A 16,190-nucleotide genomic window follows, 5' to 3' on the forward strand; every position below is an offset into this window, starting at 1 on the left:
AAATGAATTCATGTGATAATAGTGCAGTGACGTAATTTTCCACTATCTGTGTTATTGGTCCAAGGTGATGTAGATTGTCAGTTTGCCTTTTCGATCGTCTGCACGCGCAGCACGGGCTTAATCTGTTTAATGTTTCATTATATAATAATTATTTGTAATATTCGGAAAGTCGTAAAATGTGCATCATGAAGTAACCCCAGTGCTCAAAATGGCTAAATCGGATCGCGAGTATACCTGTCCTGGGAAGGTGAGGAGCTCCTAAAGGGACAGATAAAACACAAGTCAGAAGGTAAAGTACATGATATCAGAATGACTTTTTATTCATAGACAATTTCGCTACCTCGATTATTTCGTTTCCAATGGCGTTTCGAGGTAACGAAATAACATTATGAGGGAGCAAAATCTTGAGTGAACGAAATAACATTTCAACTGAACGAAATAATATTTCGTAGAGCAAAAGAATTTGTAAATAATATCATTGTGAGTTTGTTCATCTTAAAAAAAAAAAATTCCTGTCCGCTTAGGGGCTCCTACCATGAGGGCTGCTTGTCCCGTATCAGAATCGTTCCCAGTCTAACAAACTCCATATGAAATAATTGATACGGCTCATAGCTGCAGCCATTACTATTCCAGTAGCGTCTCCTTTACCAAAAAATACAAGGATTTAATTTACAGAATATAAAAACGGGTCCATCAGTTTCTGGACAAACTGATTAACGGAATCGGAGGTCGGAACAGCTGGGTCCCGCTCTCTGCACTATGCAGGTGTCAAAACTTGTGTCTAGGGCTGGCCAGTCATTCGTCAATATTTCCTATGGGGGTGTTGATGATCCAGCGACTGTTTAATTATCTACACATTCCGATGGTTGTATTTGGTGATGCAGTCACGCGTTCGATTATAATGAAATGTTTTATTTAAACGAGTAGATCGCGTCAAGGATTTTCTCCTTGTTTGGAGGAATTTGCCTTGCCTTGTGGATGGTAGGCTTGAGTCCCAATGCATTGGGGTGTATTTTATTGCATGTCTCTTCACTTATAGACTGGGCCTCTGTGATTCCATTGGATACAATCATTGTTTGAAAAACGTGCAGTGACATAGCCCTCTCGTGGTGACGACATGTACCTAAGGTCACCCCAAGTGACCCACTCCACAAGCAGGGAACTGGGGGCTGACCCGGGTGAGCCCCGTCAAAGCTATTCAAACGTACCGGGGCAGACCGGGGTCGACCCAGGGAAGCTAAACGAACGCACCCATTGATTGCCAAATAGTCACTGCTGTCACGTCCGCAATAGAAGTTGACAGCGTATCTCTTTGTGAAATGACTGAGGTGAGAGGTCAAACTATGCGCAGGTTTAGATACCGGTCTCTGGCGTTATTAACGAGCCTCGGAGTGTGATGTCAGATGTTCAGGCTACATCTCCTAACATTGGGTGCGTTCGTTTAGCTTCCCTGGGTCGACCCTAGTCTTCCCCGGTGCGTTCGAATAGCTTTGACGTCATTCCAGGGGCTCACCCAGGTCAGCCCCCATCCCCAGTGCCCTACTTGTGGAGTGGGTCACTTGCGGGCTGGCCCCATGTGCATAACGTCACCACGAGTGGGTGAGTGTGATCGTTCGTTTAGCTCTTGTCAGAGCTCACCCGAGTGAGCACCGCGGGGTCGACCCAGGGAAACTAATCGAACGCACCCATATATTGCCTATACAGCTACATTTTGACGGTGGGGGCGCACCTACTATAAGACTTGATAGTTGGCGTAATATGCTCGTACGAGAAAGGGACTTGATTCAAGTTTATGTGGATGGTCGTTTGTAAGGAGATCTAACAGTGCCATCAGACATGTTTAGATCCTGATATTATTTACTGCAGAATTATGACATCATAAACGTAAGATGATAATTATTATCCTGTATGAGATCATTTGTGTCGGTATGATATGACGACAGCATAAAGAAAGTGATGCTTGGAGCTTGGTATGGTGTAGATCATGTATTAAGATGAGAAGAGCAGAGTACTGTTCGAAACTTTAAGACACCGGTGTCCCCCCCCCCCCCCGGTTAGGGACTTTTCGTTTTCGACAACGGATGGTTCTGCGACGGTAAAGATGACATTTGGCGTCATCTGCGCATGCGTCGGCTTTGAGGACGGTCGTCCCTCAATTTTTACGACAGTACTTGGGATGAATCTTCGTTGTGCTGAAAACGAAAACGTTAAGCTGAACAACCGTCCCTACCACCACCAATACGGCGAACAGACACACTTCTTCTTATAGCGCCCTCTGTTGAATCATTCTCCTTCAGTCAATGCTAATTTCCCATGAGGGTCAGACTCTCCGGCGGACATTATTATTTTAATGGGACATCGGATCTTCTTAGATTGCTGTTGTTGTTGTTGTTGTTGTTGTTGTTGTTGTTGTTGTTGTTGTTGTGAATATTGCTTCCATTTATCTATTTATTTATTTATTTATTTATTAACAAATACTTCTTTTAACCGCGGTTTAACAAACCGATTAAAAGTATTTCTCCAACACGTAATAGGACTTTCTTAAGGAAAGTGAACAACTTGTTTGATTGCAAAGATAAAAAAAGAAAATTAATACACAAATAGTAACACCGTGGTTGTTACCATTGCCCCATCCCCTCCAAGCCACACACACAGCTCCTACGACAAGACATGGATTTAAAACATGAGTTTAACAACAGGGCTTTTAATATTTTCCCACCAAAGTGTCAGAGCCCATTAAAGACACTGGACACTATTGGTAATTGTCAATAGCCTTCACAGTTGATGTATTTCAACAAATGCATAAACTAAAAAAACTGTGAAAGTTGTAGCTCAATCGGTCGTCGAAGTTGCGAAATAATATTACAAGAAAAAACACCCTTAGCACACGAAGTTGCGTGCTTTCAGATGCTTGATTTCAAGATCTCAAATTCTAAATCTGAGGTCTTGAAATCAAATTCATGGAAAAATACTTCTTTCTCGAAAACTACATTACTTCAGAGGGAGCTGTTCCTCGCAATGTTTTATACCATCAACCTCTCCCCATTACTCGTTTACCAAGAAAGATTTTATGCTAGTAATTATTTTGAGTAATTACCAATAGTGTCCACTGCCTTTAAAGCAAGCAACAACATTCTACAAGGGCATTCAATTTGTGACCTTCTAAACCAAATAATCAAGATCAAAATCCATTATCCAAAATCCTATCTTTATTAAATTGCGCCCGGTGGCTGTTTTAAAGGTCAGCAATCAGAAATCAACAAAACACAACCAGGTCGGTCAATGTTTTTCCTTGAAACCACCATCATGACCTGGTTATAAGAAAGGAAGTCAACTTATTGTATGACTCAATGATAGCTTTGTTAGCGCATTGCTTATAACTGGGATTTGGTGCCGGCGCAAGTTAGTCTTGATCCAAGACGTCAGTGACACTATATAATTCTCGTATAACGTAACGTGATAACCCGACAGAAGGCGCATATTTCTGTTTGAATCATTTCGTCTATTGACAACTGTTCTTTATAGCTGGAAGTCAAACCAAAGATACACGTAGAGCAAGCGGGCAATCACGGCGCGCTGGCCTCGGTGGCAAAGCTGGGAATTAATCAATGCGGAGGTTTTAGAACCAAGACTAGCAGCAAGTATTGCAAAAGTACTGGACTTCAATCTCCCAAATATCACAGATAAAGCATTGTTTTCAACCAGATCAAAGCAGTTGACACACTTCGTATTAAAGGAACACGTTGCCTTGGATCGGTCGAGTTGGTCTTTGAAAAGTGCTTGTAAATGTTTTTATAAAATGCATGGTTAGAAAGATGTTGTAAAAGTAGAATACAATGTTCTACACAAATTTGCCTCGAAATTGCGTGGTTTTCGTTTTACTTTGCGAACGGTCGGCCATTTATGGGAGTCAAAAATTTGACTCTAATAAATGGCCGACCGAGCTTGTCGATGAGGTAAAAGGAAAACCACGCAGTTTCGTGGCATATTTGTGTGGATCATTATTTTCTACTTTTAAAACCTCTTTCTAACCAATTATATGCATTTCATAACAAGCGGTTTCAAACGCTTTTCAAAGACCAACTCGATCGTGCGATACAAGGGTTTGCAGATAACAGTGGATGACGCACACCGCTCCACCCTATTTGCGTTACTAATTAATATAGGTCACTTTTGGTCACTTATTATTTCTCAATGTATGTAGAGGGAATATTAATACAAAGTAGCAAAGAGTCCAAAGTATCCCGTGAACTTCCTTAAAAGTTTGATTACATGTGTAGACGTGCCTACTCTTTCAAAGGCAACCAACGTAGGAAGGCCACAACCAACAACAGGTAAGTCCTGGTTAAGTGTTCGGAAATCATTAAAAAGAATGTCAGATTTATATAATTTTCCATTCAACAACAAATCATTTCAAACTTAACCATCCAGCTTCATTGTCGTTTATTCTGATAACTGAAATATAATAAAGTCGCATCACCTTAGAGTGATCCCATTCACAATGGATTAGTCCTCGTCCGTGTTTGTAAAATCAGTTAAGGATAATTGACGTGAAAGTGTAGATTCCTGGATAGAATGTATTAACGAATCTACACTTAAAGGAACATTACTTAATTGGTTTATGCTAACAAAACAGTTGCTGGCAGTGTAAGCAGTTTATGTAATCCACCCTAAACATAAACTGACAAACCTGTCGAAGTTTGAGATCGATCGGCCATCTGGGAGAATAGTGAAAAAACGATGACAAATGTTGCATTGCATCGATGCCAAAACAAAACTGAATAAAACGTGAAATTAGATAATTTATATCTCATCAAATATTAAATTTCAGACAGAAATATTTCAAGGGATATTTTCTTCTTAGACCGTGTTAGTTTGATATATATCGGTGATCATCACGATGTTTGGTTCTTACCAATTCTGTAACCTTTCTTAAGAAGTCTTTTATTCTCTGACTTTAACTATTTCCCCCATTAGTTATGAGAAATCAAATTATATGAAACTGTTATAACAGTTTTAATGAACTGGGTTTTTCAATAGAAACAACACTTAATATTATATAGTTAGTCTATCCAATTTCGTATTCGCTGTCAAACGACCGTTGGTGACATTTGTATAATTACTTTACAAAACATATAGGCATACTTTAGTGCTTGCAACATTACCGAGTACAACGTCAGTTTATATACAATAAATTGTTACTAAAAGTGACTTTTCTAAACTGAAAAATGTTTTTGTAAATTGAAAGATAACTTATTTTCAGCTCTGTTTTGTTGCACTTCATGCTATCTTTTAGTTTTGGAAAAACATTAATTTTCAAGTTGAACATGTAGATTATGGTACGAATCTACACTTTAATTAAAAAGAATTTGTTTCCCTTGTGGTTTATTATTTGTCGATATCTGAAATAGAAATTCGCATCCCGTTATTAAGTGATTTCCTGGTTGCCGTTTACCAGGGTGTATCGTAAACTTTGGTGTAATCTCTTGCTACACGGCAGTTTACGGTTGAATAGCTTCTTACTGGCAACCTTGAACAAAGATATTGACAAAAAATAGGGAAACCGCAAGTATAGGGCTAGATATAGCTCAGTTGTTAGAGCGCCGGCACGTTAAACTGAAGTTCGTTGGTTCAATATCCGCTCTTATCAATTTTGTCCTTGTTCAACCCAAAGTCTATTATATATTCAAAACAATATCAAAATTATTAATGATCATTATTTTTTTAAACCATGTAACTCTCGAATCCCGAAATCCACTCCACGGCAGGAGGACTATATTACTTAGCAAACGTAGTTCCTAACTGAAAAAAAAAATCTACACATCAAAGTAGATACACATGGTTTTACCGCAGACACTGTCATTAAAGGCAGTGGACACTTTTGGTAATTGTCAAAGACTAGCCTTCACAGTTGGTGTATCTCAATATAAGCATACAAAAAAAACTGTGAAAATTTGAGCTCAATCGGTCATCGAACTTGCGAGATAATAATGAAAGAAAAAACACCCTTGTCACACAAAGTTGTGTGCGTTAAGATGGTTGATTTCGAGACCTCAAGTTCTAAACTTGAGGTCTCGAAATCAAATTCGTGGAAAATTATTTCTTTCTCGAAAACTATGGCACTTCAGAGGGAGCCGTTTCTCACAATGTTTTATACCATCAACCTCTCCCCATAACTCGTCACAAAAAAAGGTTTTATGCTAATAATTATTTTGGGTAATTACCAATAGTGTCCACTGTCATTAAGCTTACAATAACAACGGTTTGATTTTGTTTTTACAGACTTTCCACGAGAGATGTAATCAAAGAGAACTACCCTATCCTACCTTAGTGACGTCATGGATAAGTATATCACCAACGAACAATGTACGGTTAATGTCTTTGCCTTTTTAAAAGAGAATGACTGTTTACGTTTGGAAATCACTCATAAAATTAACGGCAGTACAAGTTGACATGGGAAGAAGCACAGCTAAAGGGGCAGAGGCTACACATGGTATACCCTTCCTTCCCCTTAAATATTATAGAAACTTAAAATGTAAACAAATTTCTACCGCCAAATCGACATCAAATCTGGTAATTCATATAGCCCTCACCCCCCACCCCCCTATTTAAATGTGCAAGAGTCCATTTGGGACGTTGTACCAAAACTCTGCCGTTTGAAAACTGGCAAGGCTTACTGCAATTACACAAGTTATATACAGTCGTTTGACCAGTTCTGGATCACTTCTTGAATTCACATGGTTTTTTTTTGCAATCTCTTTGATATCTTAAACAAAAAAGTTTATCAGTTTACCTAAACATGTCATAAAACTCACCAAGTATTCACTGACAAAAAAAGATTAGTTCTTTTGAAGAGGCTTTGAGAAAAGTATCGTCACCTGTTTGACCAGTTCAGGATCAGTTGAATCTATTCTGAATCAGTAGAGTGCCCTTTATTGCAAACCCATACTCCCATTCATAAAACTGTCTCTCAAGGACATGACACATCAGAGGTGTGTTGGCATGGACTTGGACTTCCTTTCTTTAGTGAATGTCATGCAAGTGTCTTCAACAGCAGTGCAAAAACCCAGCGACAAAACCACAAAACAACAGCAAAGGCAAATGAAAAAGTGAAGCGAACCTAAAAAGCATTATTGACCCCTCCAAGCTTAATTTTCTCACAAAATAAAAAATCTACAAGAATTTGTTGAAGTAATGTTTCTCAAAATCAACTAAATAAACTTTCTACTGCAGTAGTATGATTTTACCAGACTTTGTAAGTTAGTGCGGCACCATTTGATGCAATGAGATGTTAAGTGATCCCGAACTGGTTAAGGGTAAGTTGCCCCCTCAAAGAAGATTTTGATAACTTTGTCTCCTCAAAGAAACAAGATGACTGCACAGTAATTACAGGAATGTTTTTTACACATTCTTATCATTTTACATAAATATTTTTTGCCCTGGCACTCCAATTCTAAAGGTAAGAAGTTTTAACAGTGTTTTTCAACCAACATTTTTCAACAAAAAAATGACAAATTTTGCAGACAACCTTCAGGAAAACGGCCATAATTTATTTGCTGATGATGTTTGGCACCTTATTTTGGGTTTGTTGGTTTAATGGATGTTAATCTTCACATTTATCAACAGAAATTGGTAATAATGAGAAATGATATAATTATTTGGTTATTGCAAAGTTGAAGTGATCCCGAACTGGTCAATGATCCCGAACTGGTCAAATGACTGTACCGAGGGATACATTAACTGTATGATATCATTCCCACAGTCGTTTAGATTGTCTACAAATTGTAGTTCACCATTCGAGGGCCCAATTTCATAGAGCTGCTCAAGCGCAAAATATTGCTTAAGCAAAAAAATCCTTGCTTAGTAAAACCAGATTACCGGCCAAGACTCCACTCAATTGTTATGCTAAGTAAACAACAGCTAAATACCAGTCACAAGCAATGTATATGGCATGAAATTTTGGCCAGAACATAATATGTAAAATAAGCGAGCTATTTTCGTGCTTCAGCAATTTTTTTGCTTAAGCAGCTCTATGAAATAACAATGATATTACTAAAAGACAGACGAAGGCTTGTGTACGAGCATTATGGGAATTCCCTTCTGAAAGCGGATCAGTCTGTGTTGTAAAAAATCAAGCGGGTAAACAACCTTGCCCTGGCCACTCAAACTTAAACAAAAATAATTGTTTCTCAAGCGCATCCTATAGAGGTCAGGGTAAAGGGGGTTTATTTACATTCATACACAGAGTTGCCTATGTGTATTAGCCAGATGCTTACAGTGTAACGCACAAAGGGTTTAAAACATAGCAACTTCGAATTTAAACAAGTTTCTACCGTTTATACATCGACCTTTACACAATGCTGTAGTTATTAATCATTTTATTTTGCAGTTTCAGAAGTATTCTCCAAACTCAAAGACGAGCCACTGAAATCGACACACGAAGAATGTTTCTGCAAATACAAAGGTTATTTCTTACCAGGCAATGCAATAGACTGCGTGAAAGATTTGCCAACTTGGGAAGTTCGATCGGATGACGTGTGGAATCTGTCATACCCCAAAACAGGTAGAAAACCAGAGTCGAAAGCCAAACAAAAGCTCGACCAGAACAAAATGACTAAAGACTGTATATTTCTCATTTTTAAAGGCACTGGACAAAAATCATCGTTACCATAAAAACTTACTTGGTAACGGGCAATGGAAGACTGTTGACAGACTATACAACATGTAGAAACGGCTCCCTCTGAAGTAACGTAGTTTTTGAGAAATAGGTAATTTCGCACTAAAAAGGCCTCGGACCTGAAGCCTTTTATATGCATCTGATCTGAAAGCACACAAACTTGTGCAACAAGGGTGTTTTTCTTTCATTGTTATTTCTTGCAACTTGGATGACCAATTGAGCCCATTTTTTTACAGGTTTGTTATTGTTATGCATAATATGTTGTGATTTACCAGGATGAGAGTGCTGCATGGTCTTTGACAATTAATGTATTACCGATCGTGTCCAGAGCCTTTAAATGTATTGTACGCTTTGAGAAAAGACGTTAGCTTGTAAATATCTAAAATATAACACATTCCTACACACACGGACAAACCCTTGTGCAACACTTCCAGTGTTTGATAACTTTTAATTGTCAGCCGGTTTTTTTCACCAACAAATTTTCCCGTCACCTTTCAAAAAATGTGTTATTGTACATCCCAGAAATGAAACACAGCTGCCAGATAGTTTTATAAATCATCTGACATGACTCCGACTTAAAATAATTTCACTTCAAACGTCAGTTCCTTTTTTTGTGTTTGTATGTTTAATATTTGTTTTTGTTTGACTTGTTTTAACAAGGCTCCACATGGTTGCAAGAAATAATATGTGCCGCAATGTACAACGGAGACTTGAGAAACATGAAGAAACAACACCAGGAGATGCGGATGATGTTTCTGGATTTTCATGCACTACCGCCGGAAGAGCTGATAAAACTAAAGGCAAGAAGATTGTGGTTGCACTAGAACTGCAATGCAGTGGCATACAACTGTGTTGTTAGTGTTTTATCTTGCTTTGAAGCTATACAGCGTCATTTATTTACGACTGTCAGTGCTATTGCGTGTTTTCGTGTTGGTTATTATGTTGTTGTTGATGCTGTTTTGAATGTTGTTGTTGTTGTTGTTGTTGTTGTTGTTGTTGTTGTTGTTGTTGTTGTTGTTGTGGTTGTGGTTGTGGTTGTGTTGTTGTTACGTTGTTGATTTTTGTCTTGTTATTAGTTATCGTGGTGTCACGTTTGCTCTGTCGTTTACCAGTGCTTTGCTCTTCTTGTGTACGATATTGTTGTTCTGTGTGTTGTTTGTCTTTTCTGGTGGTTGATGGGTGTTGTTTTTATAACTTCTTTTTGTTTTTGTTTTGCAATGTCTGTTAAAATACACCTTTTATAGACTTGTGTCCTGCTGTTTTCTATACCACAGATACCCATGAAACACAAGATCGCAGACGAGATGACGTCACCACGCATCATCAAGTCACACTTTACGGGTCCTCTTCTGCCTCCGCAACTATGGCATAAGAAGCCAAAGATACTTTACATCCTGCGCAACCCAAAAGACCTTGCTGTATCAATGTTTCACTTCCAGAAGATTGTACTTCAAGTTCCTGAGATTAGAAATCAATCGTTTGCAGAGTTTTTGGACGAAATGATTTCAGGCGAATGTACGCTTCTTAATTATCTTAGGTGCCATTCATAATAGCCTATGTTTAAAGGAACACGTTGCCTTGGATCGGACGAGTTGGTCTATTAAAAGCGTTTGAAACCGTTTATTATTAAATGCATATGGTTAGAAAGATGTTTTAAAAGTAAAATATAATGATCCACACAAGTATCACTCGAAAATGCACGGTTTTCCTTTTACGTCGCGAACTATCACAGTCGGCCATTTATGGGAGTCAAAATTTTGACTTCCATAAATGGCCGACCGTGTTAGTCGACAGGGTAAAAAGAAAACCACACAATTTCGAGGCATATTTGTGTAGATCATTGTATTCTATTTTTGCAATATCTTTCTAACCATATACATTTTACCACAAACGGTTACAGAACCATTTTCAAAGACCAACTCGACCGATCCAAGGCAACGTGTTCCTTTAAAGCCATTATACACTTTCGGAACTGAAAAAAAAAGTTCACAGATTTACAAATAACTTACACGGTTTACAGAAGGTAATGGTAAAAGACTTCTCTTGAAATATTATTCCATGAAATGCCTTACTTTTTGAGAAAACATTAAAACAATTATCATTTCTCGACTACGAGAATTACGGATTTATAGTAAACACATGTTATGACACGGCGAAACGTGCGGAAACAAGTGTGGGTTTTCCCGTTATTTTCTCCCGACTCCGATGACCGATTGAGCCCAAATTTTCACAGGTTTGTTATTTTATATGTAAGTTGTGATACACGAAGTGTGGGCCTTGGATATCACTGTTTACCGAAACTGTCAAATGGCTTTAAAATTCGATATTTTTTCGAAATTGTGGGTGGGTGGGTCAAAAGAAATAACTGAAAGCCGAAATTCATTTTTTTCTTTTCTTTTTTCTTTACATGATAAACTAAAGATGGCTCCTCGATGTGCTCGATGTAAGAGTCCTTTGACCTGATAAATCTGCATCATTTGAGGCATTGCTTTGTTCTTTAGTTAATGGAGTATTGTGAAGTAAATCAATATTTTAAAGATCGACATTTGGGGTGGGTGGGTGGATCCGAACAATTTCGAAAGAAATTGAAATTTTTTAACATTGACTATTATGAATGGCCGATATGTTTTAAAAATGGGCTACTCTGGAAACCAACTAGTTCGCTTTAAAAAAAATTGCATAATGACCTCTGAATTCCAAACTTTACACCGGGAGACTGTGAAGCGCTAGGTGTCAGCAGACTTTACCACCTTTATCAGTTTTACTGTACCTACTTTTATATCAAATACGGACTGAACACGTCTCTCTCTTGTCGTGTGCGTATACGATAATGCCAGAATTTATCGTGTACGTACACGTTAAGAGAGGTTTTCATTTTTTAAGTGGCGGCAATACGCTTTCGTAACAAATCAACCAATCGCACTTCATGCTCCAACCTTTTAACCTGGTTCTATTTCTTCCTAGTGTGGTACGGTCCGTGGTGGGAACACTACTTGTTTTTTTGGAAGAAGCGACACGAGAGCAACGTTCTCCTTCTCCGGTTTGAGGACACGAGGCGGGTGAGTCTCATTACAGAGCAGTAGACTGGGCTCAATTTCATAGCGCTGGTGACCGGTAAGCACTATGTCATGCCATAGGGTCCTTACTCTATGGTCATGCCTACTGCTGCAGAAACATTTGCCAGTGCAAGCGTATTTCACACGCAAGCAGAAAAATTAGCCTGGGCCATTATTGCGCGCTCACCATGGGTTCACACTGTGACATTTTCGTCCAGTAAAATCACGATAATGTTAGCACGGCTTTTCGTGTGCTGGTTTTAGCGTTATGAAATGGATATCGCACAGTAAGCAGAAAATCGGCTGCTTAAAGCATTTCAATGAAATTGGGCCCGATCTCCTGTCTTTATCCTTGGAACAGGTATTGCTTCTCAGAACCAGTGATTTCATAAGATACAATTACCACATTGAAGTCATTGGTCCGGGAAAAAGCTTGGTTGCGCTACCAGTTATTAATCTAGTGTTTAATCTCGTCCTAGACGCCCTCCATCCAGTGGATGAGACTGAGGAGGCCACAGGGTTAGACTGGTCCCCCCCCCCCACCCCCGTCTTTATCCGCAAGGATAAATACAGGTACTAGCTTTTCAGAACTAGTGATTTCATTGGATACAATGATTTCATTGGATAAACGTGCAGTGACGTAAGCTTTACATTATCTGAGTTTTTATTGGTCCGAAGTGATGTGGGTGCAGCCGACAAACATCTCCTCGGACCAATCAAAAACACATATACGGAAAGCTTACTTTCAGTCGTCATCATGCTGTGTGCTGCCAGTGCATGTACAATCGCTAGTTAGGTATGTAAGATTTGATTGCATCTCCATGTGAAATTGAATGAAGAGTGATTATAGACGGGGATTGACGTAGGCTCAACGGCCGCAGCTCCGGATCTGAAGTTTCACGAGCCTCGAGGTGTGGCGTCAGATATTCAGGCTAAGGCAGCAGTTACCCTGTTTTGAGCCGTTTTCAAAGTTGAAATCATTCTTCGTCGGCACGTGAGGAAAAAAAGTTATTTTTCATTTGCATGCATAAAATGAAATTAATAGTTATGTTTTTACTAATAATCGCACGCAGTAATGACACTTTGTGGAAGTTGCAATTTGCAACTTCCCAGTTTTTGCGGTGAGCACTTGGTGGCGCTCTTTATTAACTGCGTCACCCCTTAGTGTTTATAATGCCAAACATGAAGATACGCACTCAAATCATACATACTAACATTACATGCGAGTAAACATATATACATGTACTGTACATAATACACATGTGGACACTATTATGCAGACACCAATAAGTAAGCTTTCCATATGTGTGTTTTGATTGGTCCGAGGTTATGTTTGTCAGCTGCACCCACATCACCTCACACCAATCAAAACACAGATATGTAAAGCTGCACGTTTATACGTTTATCCAATGACATCATTCCCAATGAAATCACTGGTTCTGAATCCTTGCGGATTAAGACAGGGGACCCAGTCTAATTCTTACCTGGACGGTTTTAGATTGCAAGGTCCAAATAAGTTACGAATCCGACATAGATTGATACTTTTTTTTTTCTTTCTAGGACCTCAGAGGGCAAGTTGAGAAAGTCAGTAAGTTCCTAGGGACGGACTGTTCTGATGAGAAACTTGCTGCAATTACTGACTACTGCTCCTTTCAGAATATGAAGGAAAACAACACCACCAACCCAGGGTTCCTTTTCGAGAGCAAAGACCGCCAAAACGAAACTTTCATGAGAAAAGGTATAATTATAGCGCTCATATACGTCGTTACGCCTGTACGTGACGCTAAGGCGCTTCAGTGTTGGTATTATTAAAATGTTGGCATTATACAACATTCAGTAATTTACTGCAAGGCATTGTGGAGGTATGTGGTGAGACGTGACCTTTTTAGTAACATGGAATGGTTTTTTACTATGGTGCATACTATGCTGCTGATCAAACCGGGAATTGGAACACACGGGACCCGCGGATTTATACGTCCCATCCGGAGGACTCGCAGCAATAATGAAGTGTCTTGCTGAAGAACACATGTGTCACGACTCGAACCCATACTATGCTGAACAGAAACACACGAGTTTGAGTCTGGTGCTCTTATAAACCGCGGCCTCATTTGGTAGAGCGCTGGTGTGACAAGAGATTCTGCCCTACACCAACAACCTCTTTTTTTTATGCAACCTCCTGTCAATTTCCCATGCGCTGCATGATTGGGGAAAGATCAAACTCCGGGGCAGATTTCCTCATAACACGGGCACGTTAACCCGGAGGTATCAAGTTAAAATCCCGCTGTAGTAAGTTGTCCGTTGTTCAACCCAAGATGATTAACACAATTAATATCAGTATCCTTTATGGGTAATCCTGAATTAATATTCCTTATCCCCGATGCAAATTTCCATCTTTTAAATTGTTGCGTACCGCTTCTAAAACATAGGATTCGAACTGTCTCTAGCTACCGGGCATGCTCGGTGGTCTAGTTGGTAAGACACTGCTCTGAAATTACAAGGGTCGTTGGCTCGAATCAAACAGAGTTAAATATGCCTGTGATTCTGTTCACATGGCTCGGGAAAGTACTGAGTATACACAGTGCTAACACACATCGGTGAATTCTTATCGGTAAAACCAAAATTATTATGGTTAAAGGCAGTGGACACTATTGGTTTTTACTCGAAATAACTATTTAGCATAAAACCTTTCTTGGTAACGAGTATAGGGAAAGGTTGATAGTATAAAACGTGAGAAACGGCTCCCTCTGAAGTAATGTAGATTTCTATAAAGACATAATTTTCCTCAGATGAAGAATTTGAGGTTTCGAAATCAAGCATCTGAAAGCACACAATTTCGTGTGACAAGGGTGTTTTTTTCTTTCATTATTATCTCGCAACTGCGACTACCGATTCAGCTCAAATTTTCACAGGTTTTTGATGTTATACATATGTTGAGATACACCAAACTGTGAAGGCTAGTCTTTGACAATATCAATAGTGTACAGTGTCTTTAATCCTATTATGACTTTAAAATAAACCCGTTCATAACATTTCGAATAATTACCAACAATAACCAATATCATTAATTTGTACCCACCCCGTCCTCAGGAATTGCGGGTGAATGGAAGCTCCATTTCACCGTTGCACAGAACGAAGTCTTCACTGCGCATATAAAGGAGAAGTTATATGGAACTGGACTGACCTTCGAGAATGATTAGCCAATCAAATGCAACATGCTGACGTAACGAGCCAATCAGACAGCTAGGATGAGTTGTGCAGCCATCTTGGTAATCAATGTAACATCCAACCGAGACTAGGAGTGCAAAGTGATGCAATACATATTCGGTTGTTGTCGGTTTATATGCATTGATCTGTCATTAGATTGGCTATGATTTTAACTACCGGTTCTTTGTGTGATTGGCCTTTCAAGTCTATATTCTATTTTGTTAAGCCACTTTGTTCCCACGTACAGAGGCAATGGATACCTTTGGTATTGTGTCAAAGACCAATGTTCTCACTTGCTGTATCTCATTATATGCATACAATAACAAATTGGAGAATTTTGTTTACTTCAAATGAGTAATGGGAAACACATTTGTTGCACAAAACTGTGTGCTTTCAGATGCCCAATGTTTAGATGCCGAATAAAAGGCCTCTGGCATGATTAACTCTTTCATATTTGAGTGAGAAATTGTATTTTTCTCAAAAACTACGCAACTTCAGAGGGACCCGTGTCTTACAATGTTTTAAACTATCAACAAGTATAAGTTGTTGTGAAAAATTATTGTTTTAAACAATTACCGATAGTGTCTAGTGCATTTAAAGAAATAAGGAAAACAGCTCGCGTACTTTAAAATGTCAAAAGTAATGTTCAAATACGCGCAAGACTTGTAGTCTATTTACGAATGAGTATTGACTTTTTTTATTATTTATAATTATAATACTTTTTTAAATTATCTTTTTGAGATCACCACGAATCGTTTTTTTGTTTTACTATATCAGTGACCTGTTCAGTAAATTATGGGTTTTTGTTCTCAATGGATCAAGCTCTTCAAATTAAAACGGCCATCCCAGAACTAATTGATGTACATGAATGTCTTTAATGTTTGTAAAGTATTTTGGGGGGTCCCAATTTGGCAATACAAATCACCGTTTACAACTATAAAATATATAACACAACAATGAAATACATTCAATCAGATGACTTTTTATTCTATTTATAGACCAAAAACTTAAGATTAAGCAAACTTAGCTCGTTAAAACATAACATCTATACTTATAAAGAAATTAGCATGATGACGTCATCAGCTCAAACAAAGTAGTCAAAGTCACCCACTTTTAAAGGAACATTACAGAATTCGGCTTACAAAACAATTGCTGGCAGTGTAAAAGCACTTTATGCAATTCACCATAATCTATATTATAAACTCACAAACCTGTGTAAGCTTGAGATCGATCGGCCATCTACGTCACGAGAA

The 16,190-nt window shown here is 38.6% G+C and overlaps 1 protein-coding gene and 1 long non-coding RNA gene across 2 annotated transcripts; both read left to right on the plus strand.

The window, feature by feature from the left end:
- Nucleotides 1-6,278: 6,278 nt before the first annotated feature.
- Nucleotides 6,279-9,471, plus strand: LOC139951562 (uncharacterized). Its single transcript, XR_011787799.1, has 3 exons — nucleotides 6,279-6,366; nucleotides 8,390-8,563; nucleotides 9,338-9,471. It is a non-coding gene; the product is annotated as an uncharacterized lncRNA (long non-coding RNA).
- A 479-nt stretch (nucleotides 9,472-9,950) lies between these two features.
- Nucleotides 9,951-16,133, plus strand: LOC139951561 (sulfotransferase 1E1-like). Its single transcript, XM_071950506.1, has 4 exons — nucleotides 9,951-10,192; nucleotides 11,642-11,736; nucleotides 13,294-13,471; nucleotides 14,821-16,133. Exons 1-4 carry the CDS (start codon nucleotides 9,958-9,960, stop codon nucleotides 14,928-14,930), a joined length of 618 nt encoding a protein of 205 aa, XP_071806607.1. The 5' UTR covers nucleotides 9,951-9,957; the 3' UTR covers nucleotides 14,931-16,133.
- The last annotated feature ends 57 nt before the right edge of the window (nucleotides 16,134-16,190 follow it).

The sequence above is a fragment of the Asterias amurensis genome, chromosome 19, assembly GCF_032118995.1.
Source record: "Asterias amurensis chromosome 19, ASM3211899v1".
Lineage (NCBI taxonomy): Eukaryota > Metazoa > Echinodermata > Asteroidea > Forcipulatida > Asteriidae > Asterias > Asterias amurensis.